Source organism: Heterocephalus glaber, unplaced genomic scaffold, assembly GCF_053883595.1.
Source record: "Heterocephalus glaber isolate CG9 unplaced genomic scaffold, H.glaber_assembly_v1.0 deba00001606, whole genome shotgun sequence".
Taxonomy (NCBI): domain Eukaryota; kingdom Metazoa; phylum Chordata; class Mammalia; order Rodentia; family Bathyergidae; genus Heterocephalus; species Heterocephalus glaber.
In genome coordinates this window covers 40,380,814-40,396,160 of record NW_028258377.1, presented here as the reverse complement: position 1 = coordinate 40,396,160, position 15,347 = coordinate 40,380,814, and the positions used below count along the sequence as shown (strand labels likewise).

The window sequence follows — 15,347 nt, the reverse complement described above, 5'->3', positions numbered from 1 at the left end:
GCCCTTTCATTCACATTAGGCACTGCTATAGGTCTTTAGGAAACGTGAGCAGAGCTGGCAACTGTTTCTGTGGAGCACATCAAGAGAAATCAGAAAAGATTCCCCATGAGGAATTCCCAGCAGAACTGCGGATGATTTTCCTAGGCAACCAAAAGCTCGAAGAATTTCTGAATTTACTCTGAACATGGGATTATGGGACAAGGGAGAGAACAACTGTAGTCCGACCGGCTCCAGGAGTCAGCGCCTGAACCAGAGGGGATCAAGTCTCAGTCTAGGTCAGGAGAAGCCCTGTACCTCTTGGAGCTGTCCAGCAGAGCAAGTGCTACCAGACCAACAGCTTGAGGAGAAACGAATTCAAGCAGAAACAGCACCCCTACTTGGTTTAAAGTGTTAAAGAGACTTCCCAGTCTAGGCCAAGACATCCAGGAACCTGTCAGTGTGTCGTTCTGAAATCATCCCTAGTAGAACAGAAGGACTCAGGCCACTGAAGATCAGGGACAGTGTGGCTAGAGGTAGCTGGCCCTCCGATGACCTGTCCTGTTTCTGCTATTTACTGAGTGACCACTTCCTCTGTCTTTCCTGGAGCACCTCCGATAAGCCTAGGCCCTGGGATACATAATGAATAATGATGAAGATGTAGCTCCTGCCTCCCCGGACTTACAGTCGATCAGCAAATACTTGCAAAGAAAGTGTGACAGCGCTTTGTGAAGAATGTTACGATGGTGTGTGATCAAGTGCTTGTCACAGCTCAGGGTGGAGGTAGAGGACACCCTCTGTACTACAGGGTCTGTCAGGGGTCCTTTCCATGGCAGGGATATTTTGGTTAAGAACTAAAAGTTAGGTAGGAGGCAGATGGCAGAGTGAAGAAAGTACCATGTGTAGGAGCAGGCTGCGCGCAGACCTGAGCTGAGTACAATAGACCCTCAAGTTACAACCAGCCTGACCTACGAACAACTGGGGGCTATGACTGGAATTTTAGTTTTAACTTATAACAAAGTCTTGAGTTATGACCCAAATGCCAGCCGCTTGTGCTTCCAGATGGTCTCAGATACAGATTTAACCCTTAAAGAGTTCTGGAAGGAGCATGACAGCAATCCTTTCCCATGTGGGGTTGAGAAATCCTGGGCCAATGTCTCTCTAAGGACACTGAGATCTGCCTGTGTACAGGAGAGAGACTGAAGTCTGTGTAGAGGGGCCTGAGCCTTCAACTGACCAACTTGAGTTACAACCAGCCCATGAGAACGAACTGAGCTTGTAAGTCAAGGGCCCCCTGTACTCACCTCAGTGCCTTGGGAGAGCCGAAAGCAGGAGAGTGGTGAGAGGTGGGCTCAGCATGCGGCAGGGCCGAGACCTAAGCTGCCAGCTCCCTCAGTGGTGCTCTGGAGCTGGGCTCTGTGCAGTGGGCTGGCATGGCCAGGACTGAGCCTTAGCCCTCCAGCCCACCTTGCTGGACGCGCTCTCTGGATACGTCCTCGCTGTCTGCTCAGTGCGAGCACTCAGGAGCACAGGGCTGCCGTGGCTCTGTCCATCCTGTGGTCAGCAGTCATTAAACTCCTGAAGCAGGACAGCTGTGAGCAGGGTCCTGCCACCAGCAGGGGTGACATGGTCCCCACTGCGTGATCCTGTGAGTGCCTCTCCTGCTCCACTGGACAAAGCTTGAGCCAGTGCAGAAAGAGGTGGTGTTTCCCTGGGTATCCGGCCAGCTGGGGCTGGAGAGGTGGCTCAGTGGCAGAGCACTTGTCCAGCAAACATGAAGCCCTGGGCTCGATCCTCAGCTCCTCAAAACAAGAAAATCCAGCAACCATGTATGGATGCTCTCCAAGACAATTTTTTATAGAAAAATCATAATTATATGAAATTAACTCACATAAATTATATATTTACTCATTCAAACATTATCAAAATCAAACTCTTTTGGGAAAATCCATGATATGTGTTCATTATATGTAGAAGAGATGAAGATGGAAGAGCGCTTATAGAAGGAAAGAGATGAAGGATGAGCAGCCTAAAGTGGTCTTCATGTTTTGTGTCCTGATCAATTACCAGAACCCTTCTACAAATAAGAAAGTAAGTGCTTGAGATTTGGGCAAAAATGGCTCTCTCGCTCTCTCCCTCTTTAACCTCATCCTTGCTTCTAGACAGAAGCTATATTGCGTAGGCAGTATGAAGTTTGATTCCAGGTCTGGGTTTGAGATCAAGCATCTATGGATCCAGCAGAGCAGGGCAGCCCTTGGATGTGACAGCTACCAAGTGTGATTGAAAGGGATGGTGAATGTTTTTGTTTTGTTTTGCAGTACTGGAAATTGAACTCAGGGCTTTTGCACTGAGCTATATCCCCAGACCTATTTTTATTTTGAGATGGGTTTTACTATAGGCTGGTCTTGAACTTGGGAACTTCCCAGAGTGCTGGGATTATAGGTGTGTGCCATAATGTGTAGCTTATAGTGAAAACTTACATTTTTCCAATGTATTACAGTAAAAGACATATTGCCATTAATTCCCCTCAAATGACTCCCCCTCACTTCCCACACACTTAGCCCATTGTTCTGGCCACTTCCTGAAGCAGTTCCGGAAGTCCTCTTTCATGAGTGTCTTTCCAAGGCACGATAGAAAATACAGTGAACGCTGCTGCCAAGGGCCATCCAGGGGAAAGCAGGCTGGTAAAGACACTACGATTTGCCCTTATCCGCCTTATTCATGGATCTAGCACGCTCTGACTCCTGGTTCTTCTCCAAAGTCAAAATGACCATGAAAGATAAACCTTCAGAATTGGTTCAGAACATCGAGGCAGCTTCCACAGTGCAACTCATGGGAGAGGACTTCCAGAGCTGCATCAGAAAGTGGCAAGAACAACAGGATGTGTGTCCCGAGCAAGGGGGAGGATTCTGAGAGGTGTCAATGCTCAGGTATCTTTTACTGTGATTTTTTTTTTTTCTGGGTACCAGGGATCGAACTCGGATCCTTGCGCTTGCGCAGCAGGCAGCGAAACCACTGAGCTAAATCTCCGGCCCTTACTGTGATGTTTTTAAACCTAACATATTCACAGCATTTTTGTCATACCTCAGAGATGGATTCTACCTCCATTCTGTGTGACCTAGGGAGTCCTGTTTCCTCTAGAGCTGTAAATTCCCCCTCTCTACACTGAGGAGACGATAATAGATAAGTGGGAGAGGAGACCTTCCAATAAGTATATGTGCGAAAAACCCAAAATACAAAAGGAGAGCTGGGAATCCAGACTTGCGGTGCCTGCCTACATTCCCACCTCGGCGGGCTCTCCCCATCTCTCCACAGCAGCTCCTCAGGGACCTGCGGAACCCTTAGGCTCCAAGGCGATGGTTTGTGTTTTACACCCCTTCCCAGGGGCACCCGGTGACCCTCAATTCTCCCTCACCCTCAAGTGTCTCTGCCGTCCTCATCCCCACCTGGCCCTGGCCCTGGCCCTCTCCCTGGTGGGCTCTGTGAGCAGCAGTGCCCTGACCCTGGTCATACCCCTGCTCCTAGAGATCGCCACCTTCTACCCTGAGGGCATGAGCTGTGTGGTCATCGCAAAGGACATCATGATCAGCATCCTGGGCCTTTGGGGGTGCATCCTCGGGACATGCTAAGCCCTCTATGAGTTGACCCAGCCCACTGGCCACCCCATGGCCAACTCCACGGGTGTCTATGCGTGATTCTCTATTTTTACTCTACTCGCTGTCCCTCCCATCTCCATCTAACATGCACTTCTGTTCTTACCACCAGCCACCAGGTGACATAGCGAAAAGGGACCTTTTACCAGAATATACACCAAGTCATTTGGACTTTCAGCATCCCAAACTGTGAGCTAAATAATCATTTTTTCTTTAGAAAGTTACCTTCCGTCTCATATTGTGTTATAGCAATGAAACGCTCATAATAGGGAAATACTGAATTTTTTCCAGTGAGATCAGAAACAACACAGGGAGACCACCACTCCCGCCACTTCTGTTCAAGATCGTAGTAGATGGGGCTGGGGATTTAGCTCAGTGGTTGCATCGCCTGTCTCACAAGGGCAAGGTCCCGAGTTCAATCCCTGGTACCAAAAAAAAAAAAAAAAAAAAAAAAAAAAAAAGATTGTAGTAGATGTTACAGACACTGAATTAGACAGGAAACAGGAAGTCAAAAGCACCCAGGTTGAAAAAGAAGAAGTAAAACTGTATTTGAAGACATGAATTAATGCAGGAAAGCTTTTGGAATCTACACAAAAACTGCTGCTAATTGAGTTTACAAAATTTCATGATACATATAAAAAATCGAATATAAAAAGCCTAATTGAATCAAACTATGAGAAATTAAACTATTTAAATACCATTTGAATAGCCTCAAAGATACACCTTAATTGAGAGCAAATCTGATGACAGCTATGAAAGACCCATGTACCAAAGACAACACAGGCAGGCCTTGGAGACACTATAAGTTTGGTTCCAGGTCACCGCAATAAAGTAATTCTTTTTATTTTCTAGTGTGTAGAAGAGTTATGTTTACATTATATGGTAGTTTATTAGGTATGTGATAGCATTATGTCTAAAAATCAATGTACACACCTTAATTTTAAAAATAAATTATTTTATTGCAAAAATCACTCAGAGTTACCTGAGGCCATAGCAAGTCCTGACCCTTTTGCTAGTGGAGAGTCAAAAGCCAGAGGAGAGCTGAGGCCCGCCTGGCGTCCCTGTGAGCACACAGGAGAACGGCCGCACTCGGGGCTGGTCGCCTCTTAGGGAAAAGCGAAGACAGCTGAGGTCCAGTTGTTTACCAGGGATGTAGCGATGGCTGCTGGAGACCAGGTGCATCCTGTGTTACTCTGACTGCTTGTGCCGGTGTCTGGGGAATAAAAGCGAGGGGAGCCAAAGGCTCGGGCCTCTCTGCCTGCGAGAGGCACAGACCCCTGGCTGCCCACGTTCAGCTGACCCCGTGTCTCTGTCATTCTTCCTCCATCACCCGGGTCAGGCGGAACAAAGCAACGGCTCTGAGTTCCAGCCCAAGGCCAGCCTAGGGAGCTGGCTACAGGTGGTGCCCCAGCGTGGGGCTTGGGGCAGGGGCCGCCTACAGTTGGCACCGAACAGGGACCTGAGACTGAGGTTGCCTATAATTGGCACCTGGGGCAGGGACCTGAGCTCAGGGTCGCCTATAGTGGAGGTCTCGCCTTGGTGTTGGCGGCTGTCATTTCTGCTCAGGGTGGAGGGGCTGAAGGCCGGGTGGCTGTGCAGATCCTTAGGGAGAAAAACACATTTGCTGCATCAGTGGGTTCTTTCATGAAAGATCGATCTGTAGCATGCGCTGCTGTTTGGTCACATTTTTCTCATAGTAGGGTTTCCCGCAAGATTGGAATCAACCCTAGTACCTGATGTTGCTTTACCAACCAAGTTTATGTAATACTATGAATCTGTTACTGTCACTTCAACAAGGCTCGCAGCACTTGAGAGGCTGAGGCAGGAAGGTCACCAAGAGTTTGAGGACAGCCTGGGCTACACAGTGAGCTCAATTTTAGCCTTCACATAGTGAAGCCCTGTCTCAAAACAATAAAAAATATAAAGTCACACATCATGAGCAAGTTGGCATCATCCCAGGGATTCAAGGATGGTTCCGCGTATGTAAATCAATAAATGCAACACACCACATAAATAGAAGCAGGGATAAAAATCACACGATTATCTCAGTAGATGTGGGAAAAGCCTTTGACAAAATCCAGCACTCATTCATGACAAAAAAAAAAAAAAAAAACCCGATGCAAGTAAGTATACAAGGAACTTACATGAAACTGATACAAGCCACTTATGACAAACCTACTGGCAACATCACACTAAATGGAGAAAAACTGAAAGCATTCCTTCTAAAATCAGGAACAAGACCAGGATGTCTACTCTCACCAATCCTGTTTAATATACTACTCAAAACTTTAGCCAGAGCAATAAGGCAAGAGAAAGAAAGAAAAGGGATAGAAATAGAAATAAAAAAAGAAAAGCTCAAATTATCCTTACTCACAGATGATGTAATGCTTTCCATAGAAGACACAAAACTCCACCAAAAGACTCTTAGAACTAATAAATTCAGTAAAGTGGCAAGATACAAAATCAATACCCAAAAAGCAATCACATTCCTGTAGACTAACAATTAACTCACCAAGAAAAAAATCAGGAAAACAAACCCACAATGGATTAAAAATAAATAACTAGGAATTAACCTAATCAAGGAAATGAAAGACCTCTGTAATGAAAATTATAATAATGGGGGGAAAAAGAGATTGGAGAGGACATTGTAAAGTGGCAAGGCATCCCTTCTTGCTGGTTAGGCAGAATCAGTATCATCAAAATGACCACATTACCCAAAATGATAGAGATTTAATGCACCCCTAATTAAAATCAGAATTCTTTACCAACCTAGAAAAAAAAACACTTCTAAAATTCACATGGACTCAGAAGAGACCCAGGAGAACCCAAGCAGTCCTGAGCAGCAAGAGCAGAGCAGGAGGCCTCACAGCCCCAGGTTTCAGGGTCTATTACAAAGCTACAGTGATAAGAACATCACAGTACCGGGAGAAGAACAGAGATACTGACTAATGGGGTCAAAGCAAGGATGGAGAAACAACCCCAAGCACCTTTGCCATCTGATTTTTGACAAAGGGACCAAAACTTATGCTTGCAGAAAGATTGCCTCTTTAACAAATGATGCTGGGAAAACTGGTTATCCATAGGCAGAAGAATGACTATAGACCTATACTATATCACACCCTGTACTAAAATGAAATCAGATGGATCGAAGACCTAGGCATTAAACAGAAACTCTAAATCTTCTGGAAGATAAATTAGGTAAAACTCTTGAAGACATAAGCATAGGCAAGTACCTTCTGAACAGAACCCCAATTGCACAAGAAATAATACCAAGAATTACCAAATAGGATATGTCAAATTAAAAAGCTTCTGCACAGCAAAGGAATCAATCAAAAGAGTGAAGAAACAACCTACCAAATAGAAAAACATTTTGCCAGCTACCCATCAGACCAAAGACTAGTATCCAGGACATATAAAGAACTCAGAAAAATTAAGCCCTCAAACATAAAACACTCAATCAAAAATCAGAAGCTAAATAATAAATCTTCTCAAAAGAAGTACAAATGACCAATAAGTATATTAAAATATCCAGCATTTTTTGCCAAATATAGAGACATGCAAATTCAAAACAACACTGAGATTCCATCTTACTCCAAAAAGAATGGCTATCATCAAGAACTCAAAAAAACAACAAATATTGGTGAGGATGTGGGGAAAAAGGAATACTTCTACATTGTTAGTGGGAATGTAAGCTAGTACAACCACTATGGAAATCAGTGTGTAGATTTCTCCAAAAAATAAAAATAAAAAGTTTATTTGACCCAGCTATATTTTCAGAGTACCTTCCCAAAAGATTTAAAGACATTATATAATAGTGATACATGCATACCCGTGTTTATACCAGCACAATTCATTTAAGGTAAATTTTGGAAGCAGCCTGTATACCCATCAACAAATGAATGGATTTTTTAAAAATGTGGTATATCTCTGTACAATGGAGTATTACTCAGCCATAAAGAAGGATTAATTTGACTCATTTATAGGAAAACTGGATGCATCTTGAGACCATAATGCTAAGTGAAGTAAATCAGACACAGAATATTAAGCATTGCATTGTTTCTCTTCTATGAGAAATCCAAAATATAAATACTATAATTTAAAGAGCAAAATAAAAGAGACATGATGGAAGAGAGGTAGACTTGTGGAGCTGGGAAGGGATCCTAGGGATAGGAGAAGAGATGCCTTGGGTAGGGCGGTAAATATGATTAAGATGTGATAAATATATGTACTGACTCCCCAAGATAAATGTAATTATTATGTATAGAAATATATACCAGTAAAAAAAAGTCCAACAACAACCTTTCAGAAGAGATGAGGCAGCTGTGACATTACAAAGAACAGAGATAGAGAGGAACACGAGATCACTGGACAGAAAGCTGTAAGTCAGCAGGAGGTGGTTAGTGGGCAGTGGTTAGTGGCCTAGGGGATGAGGGATTATTCACCTCATGGAGGTTCTAACGAGAACTATCGCTCCTCCTCCCATAAACCCCCCCTTTAGGCAAACATGCTAACCCTGACCTGCAACTTCAGCACAAACATGAACCCTGTGAGTCAACAGACCCCAGGTTGCGAAAGAGCCTCTGGAAAAAGGATGCAAGCCCTTCTGCTTCCTATGGGATCAAGCCATCTGCAGGTAGTGGATAGCAACCCTTGGTAGGTCTGCAGGTAGAAGCGGACAACACCAGGTAAGGGACGCGGGCTCTCAGGTAAGGAAGCCCAGGTCACCATGTGATGCACAGAAAACTCTCTCTGACGGCAGCCAACACTCTGGGGTCACTGGTAGGACTCAAATTGCTAAACTCCAGTTGCAGCAATTTAGGTTGAATTCTCTGCTCTCGCATACTTCTTTGGCAAGAACTTGGACTGGGCAGTTGGAGGATACAGAAGATGGGAGAGGGTAGTGACATTTAGGGCCTTCAAAGTCATTTCTCATAGTACTTCTCTATCTGACAAATGTGACATGTCTCGGCCCATACTTGAGGCTAAACAGAAATGACACACAGAAGCAGTTTAGGGAGAAGCTGGGTTTGGATCTTCAACATGCCCACCGAAAGAAAGAAAAAGGAATAGAGAGCTGAAGCTGCAAAAACAAAAGCTCACACCAGCTCTACATGTGCGGAAGTCACCAGTATGGCATGAGGTGTTAGAACTGGTTACCAATTGGATACAAGTAACAAAGGCTCTGGTCTATAAGCCACAGCACCCTGGGTGTGAAGCTGATAGATAGTCCTTTAGATCTCGTGTTAGCTGTCCATCAGTGTGACAAAATACCTGAGAAAAACAAAGGAAAAGAGTGAGATATTTATTTTAGCTCACAGTTTCAGAGGTTTCAGTCCATGGTCACTTGGCCCTGTCACACTGGGCCTGTGGTGAGGCCGTGCACCATGGTGTGGAGTGTGTGGTAGAGCTAAAAACTGAAAGAGAGGAGGGTGGCCCAGGGAACCTCCAGTGACCTCACTTCTTCCACCAATCCTCCTCCTCCTCCTCCAGCTCCCAATAGCGCCACCAGCTGAGGACTGTGCACTTTGGGGTGACACTTAACCCAAACTAACAGGTCTCCAGGATGGGTTACTGGCAAACAGTATCCAGGCTAAGCCTGATTCAAACCTACACAGGAGCCCCTTGAGCAGTTACCTAATTCAAAGTCAAAAAAGAAAAAAAAGAAAAGACAAAGACAAGACTTCTCTAATGACATGCCAACCTCATTTGAAAGTGAAATCACTTGGGCACTATGACACCGACAAGGAAGATTTCTCAGGTGCACTTAGGAAGTTGGGTTGCTGGTCAGGGAAACTTACACTTGAAACAAAAGGCTCTGGGCAAGTTGGTCCCTTCCCATCCCCAGGCTGTTCCTCAATCAATAGCACCTTTGCCCCAGCCATGCCAGCCTTTGTCCAGTTGCCCCCAAAAGCCAAGCTTCCCCTTACCAGGGCTGTGCTCATACTGCTCCATCCACGGAGAAGTCTCTTCCCTCCCTCCACCTCTTAACTCCTCCTCACTTTTCAGATCCCAGCTCCTGCTTCCTCAGAACTCCCTCTGCCCTCACCCACTGACCTGGACTCTGTCCCCCACCGCCTCCATGTTGTAATGCATCACAGTTGTATTATCTCCCTTCCTGTCCTGAAATTGTATAAGAGCAGACTCATAACTTTTTCTTCTCTTAAAATTTAAACCTTTGCAACACATTGTTTACAGTTTTTTGAGGTGAAAAACTTTAGACTTACAAAGGGTGGCAAAAATCAGAGCATTTCCACGTACCTTTTACCTCAGTCAGTAATGTCAGCATCTTACCTAATCATAGTACAACTGTCAAAAAAATATAGTAATATTGGTGAAATGGGTATCTCTGGTTATTTTTCTAACCTAGCATTCAAAGATCTCATAGTGCATTTAGTCATATTTCTTTATTCTCATTCACTATCTGACTGCCGCTCAGCTTCCCTTATTCCATGACCTTGACACTCAGAAGAGAACTAGTCCATTATTTTGTATTGCATCTCTCAACTTGGGTTTGTCTCATTACTTCTCATGAGTACACTGAGATCATGTACTTTTAACAAGAATCCCAAAGAGTGGCAATCTGCCCTTAGGGTATCATAATAGGAGTCACATGATGTCAATGTCTTACTACTCATTATGTTACTTTGGTCTCTTGGTTAAGGTCATGTGTGCCAGGTTTCTCTACCATAAATATAGTGACTGTTTTTCCCTTTATAATTAGTATCTGGTGAAGAGATACTTGTTAACCGTCCAAAACCTTGTTCCTCACCATACTTTTATCTGCTAATTTAGCATCCATAGACATTTCTTGTCTGTAAGAATTATTCCTCTGGCATTTGCCTAGTGATATTTTTTTTTCTGTCATTCCTTCTACATTCATTGAGATCTTAATGTTAGAGGCTCCAATTGTGTATTTTTATTTAATGGCGTATAACACATTGTCATTACTAATGATATTGCTCAAATTACCCAAGACTTAGCCATCAAAAGCTCCTTCAAGTTGGTTCCTATGTCCTTTCAATAAACTCGCTTATACTCTATGACCCACAATATATTTATTTTCTCATTCCTAAGGTACACATAAAATGCTTTCTACCGCGGGCCAAGCTTGAAGACGGCTCTTCTAATCCCTACTCCCTCCCTCCTCCATAGATCAGATAGTCAAACAGACACTGTTTGGCTAAGATTGTGGATCCCGGATGGTGGACGCAGTTACAGCGTGCGTCCTTGTTCCTTTCTGCGCATGCCCCGTCACGAGACAAGCGCGTGCAGCCGAGGCCACGTGGGCCGCGTGGCGGAGTCACCCCCTCCCCCACTGTAAATAAAGCGCAGACGCCAGGGGCCCCTAGCGCCTCGGGCTGTGGTCCCAGCTGTCCCAGCTGCGAAGCTGAGTCTTGGTGTGTGGCCTGCTTTCTTATTATTTTCCAATTTCCTCCATCTCCCACCGCTCTCCGCGGCTTCGGGCCCTGCGCTGTGCGGGCCTCAGCAGCTTTCCAACCGCCTCACCCCAACCCGTGAAAAGCAGACTGACTGACCCAGTCCTTCTTGTCTCCGGCTTTACAGTGTCCCATCACAATATTGCAGCGCGAGTCATTTTTTCGTCCCTGGCCTCTTAAATGTGGTTTATTACTCATTCAAGATACAATTCATTCATTACTGAACATCATTTTGAACTCTCCTCAAATCCTGGTTCATCTTGGGTTCTGAAAAGCGGCACTGTGCCTCTAAGACTCGGCGTTACACAGGAAGATTACTCAGAAGTGTCCACCTCCCTCTTCATTCACTTCCACAGGCATCCGGTCCCGTCGGCCCAGTCGTTCCTTATTCAAACCTCGTCGGGAGAATCTTTCCTTATTTTTTTCGCACACAGAAGCAGGTACATGTGTCTTTTCTTATATCCCCTTCTTTCTTACATGAAACGAAGAACATTATACTTTTTTCACTTTGATTTTTGCACTTCACAATGTATCCTGAAAAGCACCCCAAGGAGAACTGCATCATGGGATGTGTCACGGTTTATTCAGCCGTCCTCTATAATATGAGGTCACAATGTAGCGATGGATAGTCTGTGCATAGATACTTTGTACGCTGGAGATGTCTTAATGGAAAGATACATGGTTTTGTAGGGTTTTGTTGTTTTTTTTTAAGTTGAATCAGTCTTCTGTATCCATGGGTTCTGCATTCATGGATTCAACCAATTGCAAATAAAAATTTTCTGAAAAAAAGAAAATTGCAACAGGCATGGTGGTGCCCACCTGTAATCCTAGAACTCTGGGAAGCTGAGGCAGGAGGATGGCAAGTTCAAGCCCAGCTTGGGCAACTTGGCAGTTCAGTGAGATCCATCCCGTGTCAGGAAAGAAAAGGTCTGGGGCTGCAGCTCAGTGAGAAGGCTTTGAGTATAATCCCAAGCACCTCCAAACACTGCCTTTGTACCGAACGTGTTCGGATTTTGTCATTATTCCCTAAAAGATGTGGCACAGCGACTACTTACCTAGCATTACCTGTATTTTAGGTACTAGAGGTAATCCAGAGTTAATCCCACATACTCAGAAGAGGCACAGAACGACAAGCGCCACATGGTCTCACTCGTGCACAGAAGGTGAGGTGGAGGGGTGACTACCAGAGAGAGGCTGGGGCAGGGGAGAGAAGGGGCCGGAGCGACGCTCAGAGGGGAGATCTGGCCTGCTGCTGCACAACACAGTGGCTACGGGTCAGGCCCGTGTGCTTCAGAAAGCTGGAGAAAGGGGTTGGAATGTTTTCACCATAAATAGATATATCTCATTTGATTTAAACATTACACTATGTACACATGTATCAAAAAATCACATCACTCCATAAATGTGTAGTTTTTATTATCAAGTAAAATACATCTAAATTAAAATTTTTTAATTAAAATGCAAAAATAAGATCAACTCTTCAGGAGGCTGTACACAGGTGATCACAAATACACCCCTTCCTGGAAGGGACTTGAGCACCTGCAGAACGGGGTCTTCAAGGGTTCCGAGGGACAACTGCACAGACAGAGGCCCCTCCAGAGGCCCCCATCAGCTTCCCATCATTGTGACAAAACTGAATGATCACCCCAAAAGGAGGAACACATTCATAATCTCAGCACTCAGGGGGCTGAGGCAGGAGTATCCCCTTGAGTTCGAGGCCAGCCTGGGCTGTGTAGTATTGTGTTTCAGAGGTTTCGTCCCAGGGCCACTTGGCCTTGTTGCTTTGAGCACAGGACACCACGGCAGGGACATGTGATGGAAAAACCCGTTGATCTCACTGTAGGCAGGGAGTTGAGAGAGACAGGAAGGTGCTGGACTCCCCATGTCCCCTCCACAGCACCCCAGGGGCCTCACCTCCTCAAGTCCCACCACCTCCCAGCAGCTCCACAGGTTGGTGACCACGCCAACATATGGGCCTCTGGTGGACACAAGCAGCAGACTATAAGCTGGGCATGGTGCTGCTCACCTGGGATCCCAGCACTGGGAGGCTGAGGCAGGAGGATCACAAATTCAAGCTCAACCTGAGCAACTTAGTGACTTAGCAAGACTCTGTCTCAAAATAAAAATAAAAAGGGCTGGATGTAGCTCAGGGGTAGAACATCCCTGGTTTTGATCTCCAGTACCACCACCACCCTCAAAAAAAAAGCAAAAGAAACACAGCAGGTCATACCCATTTGCACCCACTGGCAGGCAGTGCCTGTGGCTCGGTAACCCTAACAGATCCTGGGGTTGTGCTTTTTAGTTTTCACCAGTCTGGTAGATGATAAATAGTATCTCAGTATAATCTCAATTTGCATTTCCCTAATCATCAGTTTGGGTATTTCTTCTATCATTTTTATATCTTTGAATTGTGTCCCTGTCTTTTCCTAATTTTTCTATCACACTTTCGGTCCTTTGCCCCTTAATTTTTAATTCTCTAATAATAGGAATGTTAACACTCTAAGATCTATGCTGCAAAATCTCCTCCCAGTTTTTCGATTTATATTTTTTTGCTAAGCAGTTTTACCCTTCTTTATGTAATCGAGTTTATCAAGCTTTTATTGCAGCTGAATTTTCAGTCATGTTTTCTTTTAATATCTGCGTGGCTCCTTATTAGTTAGGTCTTGGATCCATTTGGAAGTTCACTGCATGGCTAATTTCAGCTTTCCCCAAATGGCTTTCCTATTGGCTGAGCACCATTTATTAGAAGCTCCACTCTGCTCTGTGATTTACAGTGCTACCTCTGACTTCCCACCTGCACCCCAGGAGGATGCAGGGGACACTGGAGCCATCGGCTCTGCAGATATAAAGGTTACCCAAGCTCCTGAGACTGTACTAGAGTGTGAACTAGAAAGCGGCTGAAGTAAGGCTGCAGCTCCAGCAGAGAGGAAAGGCTCGCGGTCACATGGAAAACACCACAGCACATCTAGGAAGCTGGGCGGTGACTGAGAAGGAAGCAGAGTGGCGGCAGCAGAAGAGCCAGCCCCGGGCCACTGCCCCAGATCCTCCCAGGATCGCCCACAGCAAGCCCGCTCTGAGACGTAACCCCAGACGTAACCAGTGGAAAATGCAGCCAAGACCAAAGAGGACTTCTCACAAGTTAAAAAGGTTTATTGCTGCAAATGAGTCCAGAACGCGGGGCTCTCTGGCTCGGGAGGGTGTCAAGCACAACAGGTCGGAGCACAGGGCCCAGCAGCTGGCAAGGGAGGTACGGCCTCCTCCCGAATCTTGCTGCCCACACAGCTGCTGATCTGCTCAGGCCCGACACTGTGGAGAGAGGCTGGTGGAGGAGCTGCCTGGAAAGTGGAAGGACAAGGCCGGTCCAGTCTTGGGCCCAGCAGCAGGACAACCCAGACTGGGCTTCAGCCTGTACAATGTATAAAAAGATAATGAGCTGCCGATATTTAAAAATTGTAAGATTTCATATAAAAATCTGGATTTTGGCCTCTCTAGGGAGCACAATGGGGACCCTGGGAACACTGGGCCCGTAATACTCTTCCATGGCCCAAGGGGCCACACCGCATGGCAGCTGCCCGAACCCATGGAGATGGACTATTGGCTCCTGTATCAGGGCAGTCGCCCTGACTTCTCACACAGCATAAGGAATCCTTGGAGATCTGTTAAGTTTATCAAAGAAGTAAAAGTAGAGGTCACGCCTGGAAGCCAGCTGTTTCTAGAGGTTCCTAATTTTGCTTGGCCCTGCAGGTGCCTGAGTTTGTAAATGATCTCAAACACCTACAGTATTCTTGAGATCATTAATTTCTGCAAGGCAGCTTCACCCCACACACCCTGCCCCAGTGCTGACCATGCAAACCACGGAATGAATGCAAACTGAATTGGAGAAATTAATGGAGGAACAGACGAACTACTTCAGCCCCTTTACTGCAGGAGGGGTTTGGAGAAGAGAAAAATATTAATACTGGCACTTTCAAGTCATGATCAAAAGCAAACAGGGCTGGGGATTTAGCTCAGTGGTTCTGGTGCCTGCCTCGAAAGCACAGGGTCCCAAGTTCGATCCCCAGGACCAAAAAAAAAAGCAAACAAAGTCAGACAGGTGCTTCCGGAGGCCAGGACTGGGTCAGTCAGAACTGAAGGTCCCAGACACGGTGGCTCCTGTCCCTGGACTGCTCTGGAAGTGAGAGAAGCTCAGGGTGGGAGAAGGGGGACGGGATCAGCCCTGCAGAGGTGTGGGACTCTGGAGAACGGCCCCTTGCCCTCCCTGAGGCCGCTGGCCCTAGCCGGG

The 15,347-nt window shown here is 45.7% G+C and overlaps 1 protein-coding gene across 1 annotated transcript in view; it reads left to right on the top strand.

Annotated features, from left to right (window-relative positions):
- The window catches only part of LOC101708584 (proton-coupled amino acid transporter 3), a 33,998-nt gene extending 30,327 nt beyond the window's left edge, over positions 1-3,671 (top strand). Inside the window, 2 exon segments of the mRNA XM_087194659.1 lie at positions 3,399-3,423; positions 3,426-3,671. Of these exon segments, the coding sequence (XP_087050785.1) occupies positions 3,399-3,423; positions 3,426-3,671 (271 nt within the window).
- The last annotated feature ends 11,676 nt before the right edge of the window (positions 3,672-15,347 follow it).